Source organism: Palaemon carinicauda, chromosome 18 (genome assembly GCF_036898095.1).
Source record: "Palaemon carinicauda isolate YSFRI2023 chromosome 18, ASM3689809v2, whole genome shotgun sequence".
NCBI lineage: Eukaryota > Metazoa > Arthropoda > Malacostraca > Decapoda > Palaemonidae > Palaemon > Palaemon carinicauda.
Genome location: NC_090742.1, coordinates 40625661 through 40644696, shown reverse-complemented (window position 1 = coordinate 40644696; position 19036 = coordinate 40625661). Strand labels below are relative to the sequence as shown.

Sequence of the window (19036 nt, the reverse complement as noted above, 5' to 3'; positions counted from 1 at the left end):
CAGTGTTTATGAGAACCTGTTGCAGGGGAGAGATATGTGATATGAATCCCCTTGTGATGTTTGCAAGGAGTGATCATGTTCTTAATGGGAAAAATAACAGCTATAGAAAGAAGAAGGCTAAGCGGGATTGTTCCCCCTATAAAACTTCCTCCTCCTCCTCTGCAGGCAGGACAAAGCTGATGAGGATCTGTGTCCCTTGCACCCATAAGCGTGCCGCAGAACTTAGATGTCACTCCAGGACACTTTCACACATCTGTCAGCATCTACAGCACACACACACAAAGTCACAACATGCTGTAAAAGAGACAAAAGTTAAAATTACTTATTGCCAATATTCACAGCCAGAGAGAACGTTTGTTCTCACTGATGGCGACATCAAAGTGGTTTGTCAGTGAACAAGGGGGTGGGCGGTGTTTCCATCACTACTGGACCAGTAACTACCGGCCAGTTGTTGACACTGTGTTATAATGTTTAACTGCCATATTCCAGCTTTGCTGTTATCATCCTCTTATATAAAGGATGAGGATTTGTTTATTGTGGAAACAGATGTAAATGTAATGGATGCATACTATATATGCTTTTTAAATTTTTTATTAAAATTTAATTTGTTATCATTAATAAAAGATTGGTTTTTGTTTTAATGTTTGCTGGATTGGAGGTTGCCATTACCAGGGTTCATGATCTTTAGGTGCCCATGCTATTGTGGTAGTGTAATGACTAGGCAACAGTCTCCCATTCCTTTGAATTTCAGCTGTCAACTAGTTGTTTGGTACAATGGCAATTTTTTTTATACTGCTATTGAATTTTATATTTTCCTTTTCTTTACTTTAACCTTCATAAGTTTTTTCTTTACTTGTATTACCTTCCTATTTGTCTCCAACTAAGTTTAGGCAGACTAGCGTATTAGTATTTAGTCTTGCTGTTGTTCTCAAAACTTGGATGAAAAGGAAACAATACTTTTACATAAACCACATTTTTTATTAGACCATAGTATTTGGCAATGAAGGTCTTTGTTAGGAATGGTTTTCAACCCGTTTATGCTTTTTTATTGATGATATGGCCTTTTAATTACTCTACTGTATATTACCTGTTTTATTAAGTACTGTATCTGTAGGTGTATTCTATTATGATGTACAATTGATGTTCCTTTTCCAGAGGTAAACAATATGAGTAGTGAGGGGATCACAGCCCTGGTCCTTGGGGCAAGCGGTGAGGTGGGAAAGGCTCTTCTACAAGAATTACTAAAGAATGTAGCATTTTCGCGTATCATTCTAGTTGGAAGACGAAAATTAGACATTGAAAATGAAAAAGTGGAAAATAGGATTGTGGATTTTGAAAAGCTAGATGATCACAAGGAAGCATTTCAAGGTGCTCAGGTAATTGACCTTTTTTTTTATTGGATTATGTGTATCACACCTTGAATTGAAAATACAGAAAGATACTAAGTAAATAAGATATAATTCTTGCAGTTACCTATATAATTTTTAATTAAACTATAGTAATGTCAAAATTTATTTTTGGTTCTACCATATATTGTAGGCCTACTATGCAGAAGTGCATGTGGGAGATTATATATATTGTAAGTGTTGTTATATGCTGAAAAAATATATATTCTTTCATTTCACATTTATTATTGTGTTGCTAATATTATTTAGCACGGTATAGTTTAGAACAATACTGTAAAGTATGTGCAGTATCTCATTGCTTAAAATTTAGTTCAGTGAATGAATGGTTCTATCAAGTAGTTATCATGGTGTGCATGTAATTTTGTTTTCTCAGCAGTGCCTTAATGTGCTAATTGAATTATGCTTTGTTGATTCTACAGGTTGGTTACTGCTGCTTAGGAACAACGAGAGGCAAGGCTGGTGCCAAAGGGTTTGTTCGTGTTGATAGAGATTATGTTACAGAGTCAGCCAAGCTCCTAAAGGACGGTGGATGTTCTCACTTTCATCTTATTTCATCACAAGGAGCTAATAAAAACTCCAATTTTCTGTACACAAAAACAAAAGGTAAATATTTTTATGCTTCACTGTATATTTGGTAACTGTCAAAATTGCTTCCATTTACAAACCTTTGTTATTTTAACCAATGTCGTACAGTGGTACAGTGCTATCCAAGTTTTCAAGTGTTCAGATAAAGAGGGTGGATCATACTCTACTCTAAATGTCCCAATTTTCAATATTAAACTTACCCGATAATCATGTAGCTGTCAACTCCGTTGCCCGACAGAATTCTACGGAAGGGATACGCCAGCGATCGCTATACAAGAGGGGGTTGTACTCACAAGCGCCACCTGTGGCCAGGTACTGCAGTACTTCTTGTTGACACCACTTCAATTTTTCCTCTGTCGTGCTTTCCGGCAAGACGTTCATGGATACGCTTATAATTTTGGAGTCTTGTTCACGGTTTTTGGTGAAGTATTGCTCTAAGATTTCAGCTTTCGGTATTCAGGAAGTTTTATTATTAGCTTAGCTAACTTTTGGAATTAATTTGATTAATTATGGTGACGAAGAGAGTATGAACTCTCTTTCACCTTTAAATGGCCGACCCTTCCCTTAGACGGAAGTGTTGGTGTCTAAGAGAGTATAGACTCTCTTTCTTAATTTTGCTTAACAAAAGTTATAGATTTATTTTTTATCTCTCCGCCTTTTATAGGCCTCTTCGATTAACTTCCTTTTATTATAAACTTATTAAAATTAATTTTTATATTTGTTTATATTCGACCTTTCCTAATAGTAGGCGGTCTTTTCTTGGTACCGAAGTTAATTAACATTGAGCCCGTCATTTCGGTTTTACCTGTTAACATATTATGCTATTTTAATGTTTTTGAAAGAATTTCTTTGATAGTCTCGTACTGTTTTCAAAGTTGAACTAACGTTTTGTTTTGTCTCTGCAGTTGTTGACGTTCAGAACGTTCAACTTGCGCTCTATCGTTACGATAGAGAGAGAATTTTCACGGTGTCACGTTGCAGTAAGAGTAACCGTGTCTAGCGTTTTGTTCATTCTTTCTTAACTTAATGGTTTTAATTCTAATAAAGGAACTTTTCATTTTGGGAAATATTTTCCTTTAACAATAATATGTTTTAACGATATATATGATTGGGCTCTTCTCTCAGGTTCTAAGTCAAGAGAGAGAGAGAGAGAGAGAGATAGAGACGGAGGGAGAAAGAGGAGGATAAACGTTTCGTTCAAGCGAGTAACGTTGTTATCGTTTTTGCTCTTCTCCCTAGTCTCTTTAGGGGAAGAAGGTAAACGTTTCTAGAGTTTTTTTCTTGTTCTCAAGCTTTATGCGGTGAGAGATTTTAAACGTAGTTTATTTGATCTAGTGTTTAGTCTCTTTCCAGCCACTGAATTATTTATCTTTCATTAGATTTTTCTGTTACATTGTAATTCTGTTTTCGCAATTACTAACTTTTGAGAAAGGATAGAATTGCGTGTTTCAGGTACAAACCACTTAAAGTTTCGAGTTCAGTGAAATAAGTGCAAACAGAAAATCAAAAGTGATAAGTGATTAGCGCAAAGTGTGTCAGTGTTGTGCGTGAGGGTACTTCTGTGCGTGCCAGTCGTCCTCCCAGTCCGGGACCTCTTGCAAGCTCCCAAGCCCAGGGGAGAAGCAATGTCGAAGGGCAAAAGGGTTCGGCAGGCCTTGATCGGCGCACAGAAGTATCCTCGGTGGTTGCGGGCGTGTCTTACAGAGACCGTCACTCCCACCCGCAGACGATTGAGCCCTTATTTTGCTCGTCTGCAGAAGAAATTTCGGGGAGAAAACGCTGGTCTCAGGTCTCAAGACCTCTTAAACGTAAAGTCCAGACCTATGCCAGACGTACGAAGTTAGAGTTCAACAACCCGGATGCAGTCATTGGGTTAGCTCTGACTCTCCTCAGTCATCAGGTGACTGCACACCTCCTAAGAGAGGTAAGGCGATGCCTCAACAGACCTCCTGCGAACGCTCCGCCTCTCCGCAGTCCAGTCTGCCAGGCGTACGAAGTTGAGGTTCCTCAGGCTACCTTACCGCGTTCTGAGTTGCCAGTTACCAGCGGTGTGCAGCAACCTCCGCCTCCTCCTGCGAGAGCTCCGCCTCACCGCAGTCCAGTCTGCCAGGCGTACGAAGTTGAGGTTCCTCAGGCTACCTTACCGCGTTCTGAGTTGCCAGTTACCAGCGTTGTGCAGCAACCTTAACCTTCCTTAAGGCAACCTCAGCAATGGGAGCAGGAGTCTTATGCCTTACTTCCTCCGCTTCCGCTTGCGGTTCCACCAGCGAGGCAACAATCTCTTGAGGTACGACAACCTCTTCCATCAATGAGGCAGCCACCTCAGCACTCGCTGCAGCGACCTAAACCCTCCTCAAGGCAAGAGTCTCAACTCCTTAGGCTAGCACCTCAGGAACCTCAACTCGCGAGACAAGAACTGCGTTCTGCGCAGCCGCTACCTCAACTCTCGCAGCTCACACCTCAGGAACCTTAACTCGTTCCTCAGGAACCTGCTACTGCGCATCCGCAACCCTTACAGCAAGCGCAACTCTTGAGGCAGCAACCTCATGCTATGAGTCAGCCACCTCAACGCATGCATCTGCCATTTTTTCCTCAACTTGAGCTTCTTCCCATTCAACTTGGGAATAACAAATGACAATAATAACACCTCATTACTTTCATAACTGGCATTTGTAATCATATACATGTATGCCTACACAAACATTATGATAATGGAGGTTATTTGTATTACTTATATAAAAATATATATGTATTCCTTGCAATATATTTTTAACAAATCGCAAAATACGGCAAAAATATCTTCTAAACAAATGAATCATGAGTTATGAATGTAAGGTAATATTATGTTGATATTAAACCCCATGCAAACATGCATGAAGTAATGCAGTGTTGCCAACAGGGCGAGTTTCCCTTTCCTGAGGTGAAGTAGATTATAGTACATTTAGTGTAGCTTAATTCTACGATTATCATGCCGGCTATCAAATTCATCAACAAAACAGTCTAAATCAATTCCCTCGGCACGTGCACTTTCAATGGACGGTAATGCGATATTACTCACTCTAGCACTGGTCATGGAATTTCTGAGAAATGTTACACGCCATGCAACACGCTCTGCTTACCTTACAGCATGCTCTACATACAGCATGCTCTGCATACAACATGCTCTGCATACCTTACCGCATGCTTCTCAGTCACACATCTTTGGTTGTTGCCAACTCACTAGACTGTCAAGCAGTTTCATAACGTTGCCTTCTAGTCTGCTGCTTTTGCACCAGTGAAACCCTCACTGAGAGAACTTAGCTTTTCTCGGATATGGTCCCTGTAGATGAGAAAGTGCTTTTCTCCCTCCTTCTGATATTCCCTTGAGGACTCTGTCATTTGGAGAGGAGCCTTTAGCTGCGTAGCTTCCTATGGACTTTTATTTAAGCATAACATGCTCCCAGGGAAGGTAATGGTTCCACTTCAGTCGCTAACCCCGTCTGTTACCACACCTGCTCCCATAGACCTTGAGCTGTGTTGCAAGACATGCAGTCCAAGCTTAGTCCTTGTTAGAGGATTTTTTTGTTTACGGAGTCAGTGTGTCACTGGGAAGACGTTCAACAACCAGCAGAAGTGACTTGTTGTGACGCAGTGCGGCAACCTCAGCAACCCGATAAGGAGTTGTCTGTACGACCCAGACAGTCTAGACAGCTTCGGGTTGTCACTGTACTTCCTCGCTTCCCCATGGTTGACAGTTCACAGACTGTGCAGCAGTACCATGATCTTGTGTCCGGCTCCGTCTGACGACTGGCTTTTAAGAGCTCCCACAAGTCGTCGCTGTCTGGAGATTCTCAGATGGACTATGGATCTGACCAAGGAACTGGGCCTCCTGGTCAATTTTGAGGAGTCTCAGCTCGTCCCATCCCAGACCATTGTCTCCCTGGGTATGGATCTTCAAAGTCGAGCTTTTCGGGCTTTTCCGTCGGCCCCAAGGATCTTCCAAGCCCTAGAATGCATCCAGAGCATGCTGAGAAGGAACCGATGCTCAGTCAGGTAGTGGATGAGTCTAACAGGGACACTTTCATCGCTGGCCCTGTTCATCGTGTTAGGGAGACTCCACCTCCCCCCCTTCAGTATCATCTAGCTGCTCACTGGATAAAGGACATGACGCTAGAGACGGTCTCAGTTCCTGTTTCCGAAGAGAGGAGGTCTTCTCTCGCGTGGTGTAAGAACAGCTTTCTTCTCAAGGAAGTCTATCTTTGGCTGTTCAGAAACCCGACCGCCTTCTCCTCTCGGACGCATCAGACACGGGCTGGGGTGCGACTTTGGACGGACAGGAATGCTCGGGAACATGGAATCAGGAACAAAGGACACTTCACATCAATTGCAAGGAGTTGTTGGCGGTTCTTCTGGCCTTGATAAACTTCAAGTCCCTCCAGCTTAACAAAGTGGTGGAGGTGGACTCTGACAACACCACAGCCCTGGCTTACATCTTCAAGCAGGGAGGGACTCTTTCGTGAAGTTGTTCTAGATCGCAAGGGACCTCCTCATCTGGTCTAAAGATCGAAAGCTCACGCTGGTAACGAGGTTCATTCAGGGCGGTATGAATGTCATGGCAGATCACCTCAGCCGGAAGGGTCAGGTCATCCCCACAGAGTGGACCCTTCACAAGAATGTTTGCAGCAGACTTTGGGCCCTGTGGGGTCAGCCAACCATAGATCTGTTCGCTACCTCGATAACCTAGAGACTCCTGTTGTATTGTTCTCCGATTCCAGACCCAGCAGCAGTTCACGTGGATGCTTTTCTGCTGGATTGGTTCCATCTCGACCTGTATGCATTCCCGCCGTTCAAGATTGTCAACAGGGTACTTCAGAAGTTCTCCTCTCGCAAAGGGACACGGCTGACGTTGGTTGGCTCCGCTCTGGCCCGCGAGAGAATGGTTCTTAGAGGTACTGCAATGGCTGGTCGACATTCCCAGGACTCTTCCTCTAGGAGTGAACCTTCTACATCTACCTCACGTAAAGAAGGTACACCCAAACCTCCACGCTCTTCGTCTGACTGCCTTCAGACTTTCGAAAGACTCTCAAGAGCTAGGGGCTTTTCGAAGGAGGCAGCCAGAGCGATTGCCAAAGCAAGGAGAACATCCACTCTCAGAATCTATCAGTCTCAAGGGGAAGTCTTCCGTAGCTGGTACAAGACCAATGCAGTTTCCTCAACCAGTACCACTGTAACCCAGATTGCTGACTTCCTGTTATATCTAAGGAAAGTAAGATCCCTTTCAGCTCCTACGATCAAGGGTTACAGAAGTATGTTGGCAGCGGTTTTCCGCCACAGAGGCTTGGATCTTTCCACCAACAAAGATCTACAGGACCTCCCTAGGTCTTTTGAGACCTCAAAGGAACGTCGGTTGTCCACTCCAGGCTGGAATCTAGACGTGGTCCTAAGGTTCCTTATGTCATCAAGATTTGAACCTCTCCAATCAGCCTCTTTTTAGGACCTCACATTAAAAACTCTTTTCCTCGTGTGCTTGACAACAGCTAAAAGAGTAAGTGAGATCCACACCTTCAGCAGGATCATTGTTTTCACATCTGAAACGGCTACATGTTCCTTGCAGCTCGGTTTTTGCTAAACGAGCTTCCTTCACGTCCTTGGCCTAAGTCGTTCGAGATCCCAAGCCTGTCCAACTTGGTGGGGAATGAACTGGAGAGAGTACTTTGCCCAGTTAGAGCTCTTAGGTACTATCTAAAAAGGTCTTAACCTTTACGAGGACAATCAGAAGCCTTATGGTGTGCTATCAAGAAACCTTCTTTTCCAAGTTCTAAGAACTCAGTTTCTTACTATTCAGGCTTCTGATTAGAGAAGCACATTCTCATCTGAAGGAAGAAGACCTTGCTTTACTGAAGGTAAGGACACATGAAGTGAGAGCTGTGGCTACTTCAGTGGCCTTCAAACAGAGCCATTCTCTGCAGAGTGTTATGGATGCAACCTATTGGAGAAGCAAGTCAGTGTTCGCATCATTCTATCTCAAAGATGTCCAGTCTCTTTACGAGTACTGCTACACCCTGGGACCATTCGTAGCAACGAATGCAGTAGTAGGCGAGGGCTCAGCCACTACATTCCCATAATCCCATAACCTTTTAACCTTTCTCTTGAATACTTTTTATGGGTTGTACGGTCGGCTAAGAAGCCTTCCACATCCTTGTTGATTTGGCGGGTGGTCAATTCTTTCTTGAGAAGCGCCGAGGTTAAAGGTTGTGATGAGGTCCTTTAGTATGGGTTGCAGCCCTTGATACTTCAGCACCTTAGAGTTGTTCAGCCTCCTAAGAGGAACGCTGCGCTCAGTAAGGAAGACGAACTTATTTAAGGCAGAGTAATGGCTCAAGTCGACTTCCTTACCAGGTACTTGTAATTTCATTGTTATTTTGAATAACTGATAATATGAAATACGGGATACTTAGCTTCTTGATATACATGTACACTGGTTTTCACCCACCTCCCTGGGTGTGAATCAGCTACATGATTATCGGGTAAGTTTAATATTGAAAAATGTTATTTTCATTAGTAAAATAAATTTTTGAATATACTTACCCGATAATCATGATTTAATTGACCCACCCTTCCTCCCCATAGAACCAGTGGACCGAGGAAAAATTGAAGTGGTGTCAACAAGAAGTACTGCAGTACCTGGCCACAGGTGGCGCTTGTGAGTACACCCCCCTCTTGTATAGCGATCGCTGGCGTATCCCTTCCGTAGAATTCTGTCGGGCAACGGAGTTGACAGCTACATGATTATCGGGTAAGTATATTCAAAAATTTATTTTACTAATGAAAATAACATTTTTCTTTAGCTGCTGTTACTACTGAAAATGCAGATGTAGAAACTTTTCTAGAAAATGGATATTTTCTCTCCTCTTGTTTTTTAAAATGGTGTGGTGTGCAGGCTTTAATAAAAGGGCCATGGATGTCTGGTGGTTTATCAAGAGGTTGCTTTTTCCCAATTTGTTTCTTTATCTTCTTCACTGGTATTCATTTTCAAAACCATTGTTACTGTCCTCCCTCCAGTTGAAATGGCTATCCTGGAGGTACTTAGCCTTGCATGATGTGCCGCCTCTGCCATGTTCACTAATTTTATCTAACATTTTATCTTTAGTATATGAATTATATAAGTCACTTTATATATATTTTCATGGACATATTGTTTTTGTTATTATTGTTAAATTTTTTTTAAGTAGGGTGAAACATTTTTTTATTGTTTATAATTCTTATTCTTGCTGGAGATATTGAGAAAAATCTGGGTCCTGTACGTCTTAAACTTTACCAGTGTCATCTGATGTATTGTAATATTCATGGACTGTATGCCAATATTCAAGACCACAGTTGCCTGTAGACAGGATGATATTCTGTTAAGCTCAGAAACTTTGGTTTCTCAATTGAGGCTCTCATCTGAGCCCCTTATTACTGGTTTCAAAATTGGTCACAATTATATAAATGTGTTGAGCCTGTTGTACGTTTGTATGAGAATCTGGTAAACATAATAGATAGGCGTATCCTTTCTTGTGTTCTAAAATGCTGGGTGAAAGATAAACCCTGATTCAATTATGATTCTAGACATATTCATTTGGCAAAGCAGGAGGGCTATCTTTGGAAGGGTAACAGATGAGATTTGACTTGGAATAACTATACAGTACTCAGCTAAAAGCTTTTATTCTCAGACATTTTATACTTCGATTGAAAAGGAATACAATTTATCCATAAAAGAAACCCATTCTGGTGCAACCCAGAACAGAAGTGGTGGGCTGCCCTTAAACTACACTTTGGTGTAGATTTAACAGTTCCTCCTTTACTTGAATCAGATGGCTCTGTCACTTACTGTCAAAAGGAAAAGATAATCCTTTTGGCTGATGTGATTGAAGGTAAGCAGAGTAATGAGAAACTATCTTCCTCATTCCTGTCTTCCTGAGGCTAAATTAATTAGTATAGCTTTTCAGTCCCATGAAATTGAAATTACTCTTGATGGACCTTGATGCATATGGGTGTGTAGACCCAAATTGATATTTTCCTTTGTTTTTCATAAAGAGTACTAATTTTTTAGAACCTAAGTTGTTTGTTATTTTTCACAAGTTAACAAGAAGAGGTTCTTTTAGCACTTGTGGGAGAGTTAGTAATGTTACTCCATTAGGTAAATGTGTTTGCGGTAGCTCTAGCCCTGTTGATTACTGCCCAATTTCCATAACTCCCATATTATCTAAAGTTTTTGAATGTATATTGACAAAACATCTAAATAGGTATGCAGAAGGTAATCAAATGTTCCCCAATTTGCAATTAGGTTTTTGCAGAGGCCTTGAAGCATGTGATGCCCTTCTTACAATCTCTAATGCTGTACAGAAATCTTTGACCGTGTTAATCATGAGGCCCTTGTTTTCAAACTCAAACAGTTGGGAGTAGGTGGGTCTTTTCTTAGCATCATTATTTAGTGTTTAAGTAATAGATAACAAAGAGTTGTTGATGATGGGTATAGAAATGTGATATCTGGTGTTCCTCAGAGTAGTGCTCTTGGCTTATTACTTTTCATACTACAGTATATACACAAAATGTGGCTTGGCCTTGAAAACAAGCTTGTTGCATATGCAAATGATGCCTCTCTCTTTGCCTCAATTCCACATCCTGAATGTACATTTATGGTTGCTGAATCTCTTGGAGATCTTGCTAAAACTAGTGCATGGTACAAATAATGGGGCATGAAGTGAACCCTAACAAAACTCAAAGTATGATTGTAAGTAGGTCGAGGACAGTGGATCCTCAATATCCAGAATCCAGATCTCTTCCTTTATAATGTTTCTTCAACTCTATACAACTCTTTAAGATTTTATATGTGACTTGATTGCAAATTCACAGTGAGAAACACATTCAGTCAATTCTTTCTTCATTTGAACAAAAAAAGGCTTACTGAGAAATTCATGTAAGAATTTTGGTGATCAGTCTATTCTGAAGAAGTGTTTTAATACTATCATTCTACTTTGTTTTGAGTATTGTTCTCTAGTTTGGTCTTCAGCTGCTGTATCTCTTCTGAATTAGTTGGAGAAGAACTTGCAGTCTATTAAAGTTCTTATTCCTGATCTAGATATTAATCTCTGGCACTGTTGTTCAGTTAGTTCTTTATGCATGTTCCATAAGATTTTCTATAATTTTGAACGTCCTTTGCATTCAGATCTTCCTAGCCTGTACCATCCTATACATAGTACCACAGTAGGTATGTACAGTAATTAAGTCTACCAGTCATGCCTTCTCTATCATGAGGCTCAACATCACAATATTCTAGAAGCTTTATTCTACTTTGACCAGATTGTGGAATGATCTTCCTTATCGGGCAGTTGAATCGGCGGAACTTCAGAAGTTCAAACTTCAACATGAATATTTTCATATTGAAGAGGCTGACATAAATCTCTCTTCCTAGTTTATATATGACAAGTCTATTTGAACTTTGTTACTGATATTATATCTTATATTCATTATTCATCAATTCTCATGTAATTTATTTATTTCTCTATTTCCTCTCCTCACTTGGTTATTTTTCCCTGTTGTATCCTTTGGGTTTATAGAATCCTGCTTTTCGAACTAGGGTTGTAGCTTTGCTAGTAATACTGTAATAACAATAGAATTTATCTTTGAAAAGCAGTGTTTGTTCCTACACAGATACAAACTATCATCCTTTATGTAAGAAGTGTTTTTAGTGCAAAAGCTGGACAGCCATTGAATCCTTTAACGAGCAATTAAGTAACAGGTGGAAACAAGGTCGAGAAGCTCTGCCCCCTTACATGTCAGAGTCTCTTCACTTAAGTTTTCGGCCTTATCGAGTACATACATACTGATGAGCCCTCAATAGCCCTCAAGCAAACTTTTCATTTTCTTTTTCTTTCAGAAAGTGAATACTGGATGTTAATTGTCAATGTGAAGCAAGACACTCGTTGTGGAGGGTAAACTTTTACATCTATTGTTTTTATTAATCCAGCTGTAAATCTACACTCTATACTCTTGCAAAGGGTATGATTATTCTCAGTCATCCTCGTGTGGCAAGTGTATGTTGTGGCCTCCTTGTAGTGACGAACGTATCCTTTAGGGGAAAAAAGAGAGCTTTCTTCCTCTTCTCAGGTGCATCTGCTTTTCTTGCTTTTGCACTTACTCCTCTGGCTCATACTATGGTGAGTGTGCTGCAAGAGCAAGTGTTACGGATTCTGATAGCATGCGGGGTTCCTTCTGGATTCACTGCACCCCATGGGATGCTAATCTCCGTTTGTGCTAACGCTGACGACAAGTGTGACCTACAGGGGTTTTGGCCTCAGATCTTTCAGGTAGGCTCATCATTACCAGTGTCTCCTTGATAACGCTATTAGTGAAGGGTGTGTCAGTGTTCAGATGATGTCCACAATGCCCCCCCCCCTCCCTAGGAGCCCTAAGGCAAAGGATGTGTTCCCCCAGAGCCATGGGAGGGGGTTTGCCATACATTTCACTGATCTGGTCACTATTGCCTCCCCTTCCCCTTCCCCTGTGCCTCTCCCCAACCCTTGTACCTGGGAGGCCTGGGGCTTCTACTTCCTATAAGTGTGACTTCCCTCCCTGTTACAGTGTTCTAGTGTAGTTGTTCCTGTTGTCACAACTCCTGTGGTTCTTCTCTTTGTGAAATCTCGTATGGATTTCTCAGACTTCAGCTCCTCTGCCAGCAGAGCCTGAAGGGAGGGTTAGAAAGGGGCTTTGGCTTTCAACTCTGTCACTTCTTCTAGAAGGGTTTGTCAGCAGTAGTTACAGGAAAGGGGCTTCTTTTGAAACCACCATTCTTAGGAGGAGAGGGCACCACCTGGGAAGGAGACATGGCCCTGTATTTTGTTCTCCCGTGGTTAATAGCTTCCAACTTTGTCACTTCTAAGAGGAAGAAGTCGAAGGGAGCGTGTCAGCCGTAGTCGTAAGAAAGGGCTCCTTCGACGCCACCTCTCTTAGGAGGGGTGGGCGACCCCTAAGTGGTTCCTGATCCCCTACTGAGGTGATCCACACCCTAGGCCCTTGGGTTCATGTCCCCTACTACTCAGTTAGCCAAGCAGAACTGTTTATGGCCCCTTGTTTAGGACCCCCAAGGCTGTGTCCCCAACTACCCCGGTAGCCAAGCGGGATTGATTACAGCTCTGTGTTTAGGACCCCCGGGGCCATGATCCTGTGTCATGGCATCGACCCTCTGCCCCATTGAGGCTGCGCTCGGGTCCCCAGGTACCCCAGTAGTAAAAGTGGGACTGGTGTTACGACTCCATGTTTAGCCCCCTGGGGCTGTGACCCTGGGTAGCAATTTTGAGCTTGGGTCCATGGCTACTTCGGTAATAAAATGGTACAAGTATTACGGCCCTGCATTCCAGGGGCTGCAGCACGGGGCCAGTGCCGTGACGCTGTTGCATGGGGACAGTGCCGTGACGCTGTTGCATGAGGCCAGTGTCGTGACACTGTACCATGGGGCTGGTGCCGTGACGCTGTACCATGGGGCCAGTGCCGTAACGCTGTGTAACAGGCTGTGGTTCAGGTCTCAGACTACCCCAGGAGCCAAGCAGGACATATTGACATCCCAGTGCACCCCCCTCTCCCCTGGGCTGAAGCAATGGACCGTGATATTGGGTCACGACCTCAAAGCCAAGTCCCTTGGGCTGGAGCTTGGATTCCCACTTTCATTTGCGTTGGGCCGGTGTTTTGGCCAAGGTTCCTGGGTGACAGCTCCGTATACCTGGTCGCCAGTTAAGTTCTGTAGCCAGGTGGAATACACAGCCAACGCTAGGGCGTGATACTGGGCCCACGATTTGGAGCAGTTTGTTCGTGTAGGACTTTTGTTTCAGGGGAGGGCTGATGACCCCGTATCAAATTTCTAGGCCTCCCCCAAGGCCAGGCCTTGGATCCCCCCAACTACCTTGTTGTCTGAGTAGGACAAGTTGTTTGGCCTTCACAATACACGGGGCCGGAGCACTGACACCAAGTTTGAGCCCCAAGCCTTGGAGCCGTGACTCAGATCCCTGGCAAAGTAGTCTGTAGTCTGCTCCATATTTCTGCCCTCTGGGGCAGTGCTTTGATCCCTACCAAGCAGTCTAAGTCTACCAAGCCAAATGGAAAATCTTCAGTGATTGGTGCCGTAGAAAAAAAATTGCTTCACTCAAGGTTGCAATTCCCCTGATTGTTGACTTTTTAGTGTTCTTGAAGGGCTACTGCTTGGCCTTGAGCCAGGTATTCAAGCTGAAAGGGCTTCATCTTTCCTCTTCATAGGAACTTTTCTCTCTCATTAAGATTTTTTTGCCAGACTTGTCCTTTGTAAGAACTCAAGCCCCATTCCTGGGATGTGATAAAGGTTCTTAAGTCCTTAAAGAAAGCCAGTCCTTAAAGAAAGCCCCCTATGAACCCATGCATAAATCCTTGGATGGGGATCTTACCCTAAAGACAGTTCTTCTCTTTACCTTAGCTTCAGCCAAGAGAGTAAGCTAGTTAGTAAGAAGAGGAGCTTTTAGCACTTGTTGGAGAATTGGTAATGTTACTCTTCTATGTAAATGTGTTTGTAGTAGCTCAAGTTCAACTGATTACCGTCCAATTTCCATAACTCCCATATTATCTAGTTTTTTAATGTCTTCTGGTGAAACGTCTTAATAGGTTTGCTGAAGGTAATCATCTATTCCCTAGTCTGCAATTTGGTTTTCGTAAAGGTCTTGGAACATGTGATGCCCTTTTTGCTGTATAGAAATCCCTTGATTGTGGTCAAGAAGTTTGCATGATTGGCCTTGATTTTAGTGCTGCCTTTGACAGTGTTAATCTAGGCCCCTATTTTCAAACTCAAACAGTTGGGAGTGGGTGGGTCGTTTCTTAGCATTATTATTGATTTTTTAAGTAATAGATCTCAAAGAGTTGTTGTTGATGGGCCTCATAGTGAGTATAGGAATGTGATATCTGGTGTTCCACTGGGTAGTGTTCTTGGCCCATTACTTTTCATATTATATACACATGACATGTGATTTGGCCTAGAAAACAAGCTTGTTGCATATGCAGATGATGCTACTCTCTTTGCATCAATTCCATCCCCTCAATGTAGATTGGGGGTTGCTGAATCACTTAATTGAGATCTAGCTAAAATTAGTGCTTGGTGCAAATTATGGGGTACAAAGTTGAATCCTAACAAAACTCAAAGTATGATTGTAAGTAGGTCAAGTGGCTCCTCAACATCTGGATCTCAGTATTAATAATGTTTCTTTAACTTAGTATGACTCTTTTAGAATTTTAGGTGGGATTCTCGACAGTAAATTTACTTTTGAGAAATACATTAGGTCTGTGTCTTCTTTCATTGCACGAAAAATTGGCTTATTGAGAAAGTCTTTCAAGATTTTTGGTGATTAATCTATTCTGAAGAAGTGTTTTAATTCTTTCATTCTACCTTGTTTTGATTCTCATCTTAATTTGTTGGACAGAAACTTACGGTCTATTAAATTTCTTATTCCTGATCTAGATATTAATCTTTGGCACCGTCGTTCAGTTAGTTCATTATGCATGTTGCATAAGATTTTTCATAACTCTGACCATCTTTTACATTCAGATCTTCCTGGACAATTCCATCCTGTTTGTAATACTAGGCAGGCAGTTAATTTTAATAGTCAGGCCTTCTCCATCATAGGTTCAATACTACACAGTATTCTAGAAGTTTTATTCCAGCTGTGACCAAGTTGTGGAATGATCTCCCTAATCGGGTAGTTGAATCAGTAGAACTTCAAAAGTTCAAAGTTGCAGCAATGTTTTTATGTTGAACAGGCTCAAATAAATCTTTCATAGTTTATATATGACATACCTGTTTTGACGTTGTTACTGTTTTTAGAATGATTTATTGTTAATTTGTTCTCATCATTTATTTATTTCCTTATTTCCTTTCCTCACTGGGCTATTTTTCCCTGTTGGAGCCCTTGGACTCATAGCATCTTGCTTTTCCAACTAGGGTTGTAGATTGGCTAGTAATAATAATAATAATAATAATAATAATATCTCACCTAATGTCACATTGCAAAGGGTGGAAAGAACTAAATTTTGTGGCCAAAAACCAAAATTCAATTGATAATGACATCAGATATGACTTTCTTGATACTGTCTTTCAAAGAGGTAACTGATGACCTGGAATCTTTTACTCTGTCCTATAAGAGCAGTCAGAAAATATTTGAAAACTATCCATCTTGGGCCTAAAATTTCTCATTTATTTATGAGCACAGGCTGCCAGTGTCCAGAAACATAATTTCCTTTTGGGTGAGATAGTATATAAATCCTCAGCGAAAGCATTGCCAGGGATCCCCTCTAGAGCACGATATCCGTGGTCGTGGCGCAACAGTAGCATTCCCCGAGAACCGCTCAGTGGCCCAAGTCCTAAGAGGTGGTGTCTGGAAAAGAATGCTTTCACGGATCACTACCTGAAAGATTATACTCATAGATCCTTGGACAATTTTTCTTTAGGCCCTATTAATGCAGCTCAACAAATATCCCAACCTAAAACCCTTATGCAACACCCAACTGTTTTTATCAAAGAAATCAGTTATTCTCTGCATTATAAGTTTATGAAATAGGGATCAAGTCTGATTGTACTCACAAGACGGACCTGAAGTTCTCGCTTGGAACCCACCCTAATACAGTATACTACATTAATCTGATACCTAATGTTCATATGGCTTTATTTCTCCATCTTCGATTGGACCTAAAGGATTGGACACTACAGCCATGCTGGCTAAAACTGTCCCTGAGTAATCAAATTTTGACCTTTTCTCTAACATATACATAATTGTAACTGTCAGAGAGAGAGTACCTCTTAAACAGACATCCCCCACCTAAGGAAGACTCCCTTTTAATTGACTCGGAAGTTTGTATCAGCGTATAAATTAACTACAAATTTATGACGAGGTGATGAGTATTGCCCCTGCAATCATTGATCAGAATAAATTCTGATCTCACCATTGGATTGTCGCAAACAATATCTTGACCGACCAGGAAGATGTGATGAGTATCATCCGTGCAATCGATGAAGCACCGTCCACATGAGACCGTCTGCAGCAGCAGTAGCAAGGAGGTTAGCCTGCGGGATGGAAACATTCCTAAGGGGAGAAACAAAGGTCTGTAATTTAGGAGATGCCGATGCCACAGGATGGCTAGAAGGCTGGTCGTCAGCAGGAGGCAGTTCAGAGGATGAAAGAACCTTGCAAATGCCTAGGGCAAAGTTGGCAACAGGCAAGGAATCCTTCTCAGCCCCACGTTGGAGGAGACGTAGAACCGCTTCCTTCGAAGAGGAAGAAGAAATCCCCAAGGACGGCCAAGCCTGCAAAACATCTGAAGTAGAGAAGGGCATCTTAGCAGCAGGAGAAGTTGCTTCTCTAGGGGAAGCAACAACTCCCCCAAGTCCGTGAGATTGCCCAGGAGTTAAAGGGACTGCGCTCCTACTCGGTTGTGCCCCTGAAGAAGACGGTCGAGAAGGAGGTTTGGAAAGAGGTGTAGGAGAGCGCAAAGAAGAAGAGGAAGCTCGCGATCGCTTTGTCTCCGAGTTAGACTCCGTGTGAGAGCGATCACGCTTAGCCTTCTTCTTCCTGCGTCGCCCAAACTTCTTCCACTGGGAGGCAGACCCCTCTCTACACTCGTCACAAGGCGAGTCTTGCTCGCAATGACGCCCCCTACAGGTCGAACTTAAAGAATGTGGGTTGGTTTCCACCGACAACATGAAGGTCCCTCAAGGACGACCCTCGAAACCAGGGCACATTCGCATGGGACCATCAATGAGGAATTACAATTACACATGGAAAAGAGAAAGTCAGTGTAAAATTAGCAAAAAACAACATGTTTTTCAATATCTATGGCAACCTTGAGGAGGAGAGAGAGGAGACAACCGCTCTCTACAAACAAAAGAGAAAAAGTGACTAGTTTACCACTCTGTAAGTATATATACAGGTGGCTGATACCCTTAGCCATCCCCTACCCAGTCTCTGGGTAGGGTTGCCACCTCGCACCAAAAGTCTAATTATCTACCTTCAATCCTTGCCGAAAGAATATCCATGATAAATAACAACCTGTATAAGTTAGGGTAAAATACAAATTATCTATGAATTTGTCATATTTTTTGTAGTTACAGTATACAAACCCGAGTTATTTAATCAAAGGTCCCACCTCATTGCTCCACAAGTCTTAGACCCTAAGAGAGTGATGAAAGCTGTCCAGCAGTTCATTACCCTGGCATACAATGGGGTTGCCTAGCAACCTTTTTTGATGTAATGGAACCCTTTTTCTTTTTGATTGTCAGGTCGTAGAAAATGGAACCAAGAGTAACCATTTGTTCCTACACTTGATACAAACCCTCATTCTTTATTATAGGAGATATTCTAGCGCGAGCTGGAAAATACGGCAGAAAAACCTTAACGAGGTCGTTAACGACTGGGCAGGTAATTACCCACCTGTCAGTGGTGGGGTGACCGCCGGTCGGTAGCTGCTGTTTACCTTCAATCAAATTCTAGCCGTCGCAGTGGTAACACCGCTGATCCTGCTTTTATTTGACTGGCAGACTAGACTTTCTTTTTTGGTTTTTTGATTAATCCTTTTTCTTTTTCTTTGTTAGATGTCATTTCCTCTATTATAAGGAAGTATTCCAGGTGCCTTTATGTCGCCGCTGGAGGTGGATCCTCTTTTCCTATGCCCTGGCTACAGAGGTCATTGGTGTTCTGAAGGCTCCCCCTGCCAAGTATTTAGAAGTGGACATCACAGTACCTCCTCATCGTCCTCGCCCTCTTCGGAGGCTAGGAGGGAAAGAGAGAAGAGGAAAAGGAGAGCTCGCTCTCCTTCGCCCAGACGTTCTCGCCGGAGACACAGGCGACATAGGAAGAGACATCATCGTTCTCTCTCTTTCTCACCTTCTATCTCTTCACGAGATGTCTCGCCGCAAGACTATAAGCGCTCTCGTCACAAACTTAAGAAGAGCGCTTCCTCCTTACCCTAACATAGGGCATCAAGAGCGTACGCGCCAACATGCGCATACGCTCCAACAAGCG

The 19036-nt window shown here is 42.4% G+C and overlaps 1 protein-coding gene across 1 annotated transcript in view; it reads left to right on the top strand.

The window, feature by feature from the left end:
- Nucleotides 1-1127: 1127 nt before the first annotated feature.
- LOC137657794 (oxidoreductase HTATIP2-like) overlaps nucleotides 1128-19036 on the top strand; it is a 52946-nt gene continuing 35037 nt past the window's right edge. Inside the window, exons 1-2 of the mRNA XM_068392316.1 lie at nucleotides 1128-1376; nucleotides 1826-2009. Coding sequence (XP_068248417.1) covers nucleotides 1167-1376; nucleotides 1826-2009 — 394 coding nt within the window. The 5' untranslated portion in view covers nucleotides 1128-1166. The remainder of the gene's footprint in view (nucleotides 1377-1825; nucleotides 2010-19036) is intronic.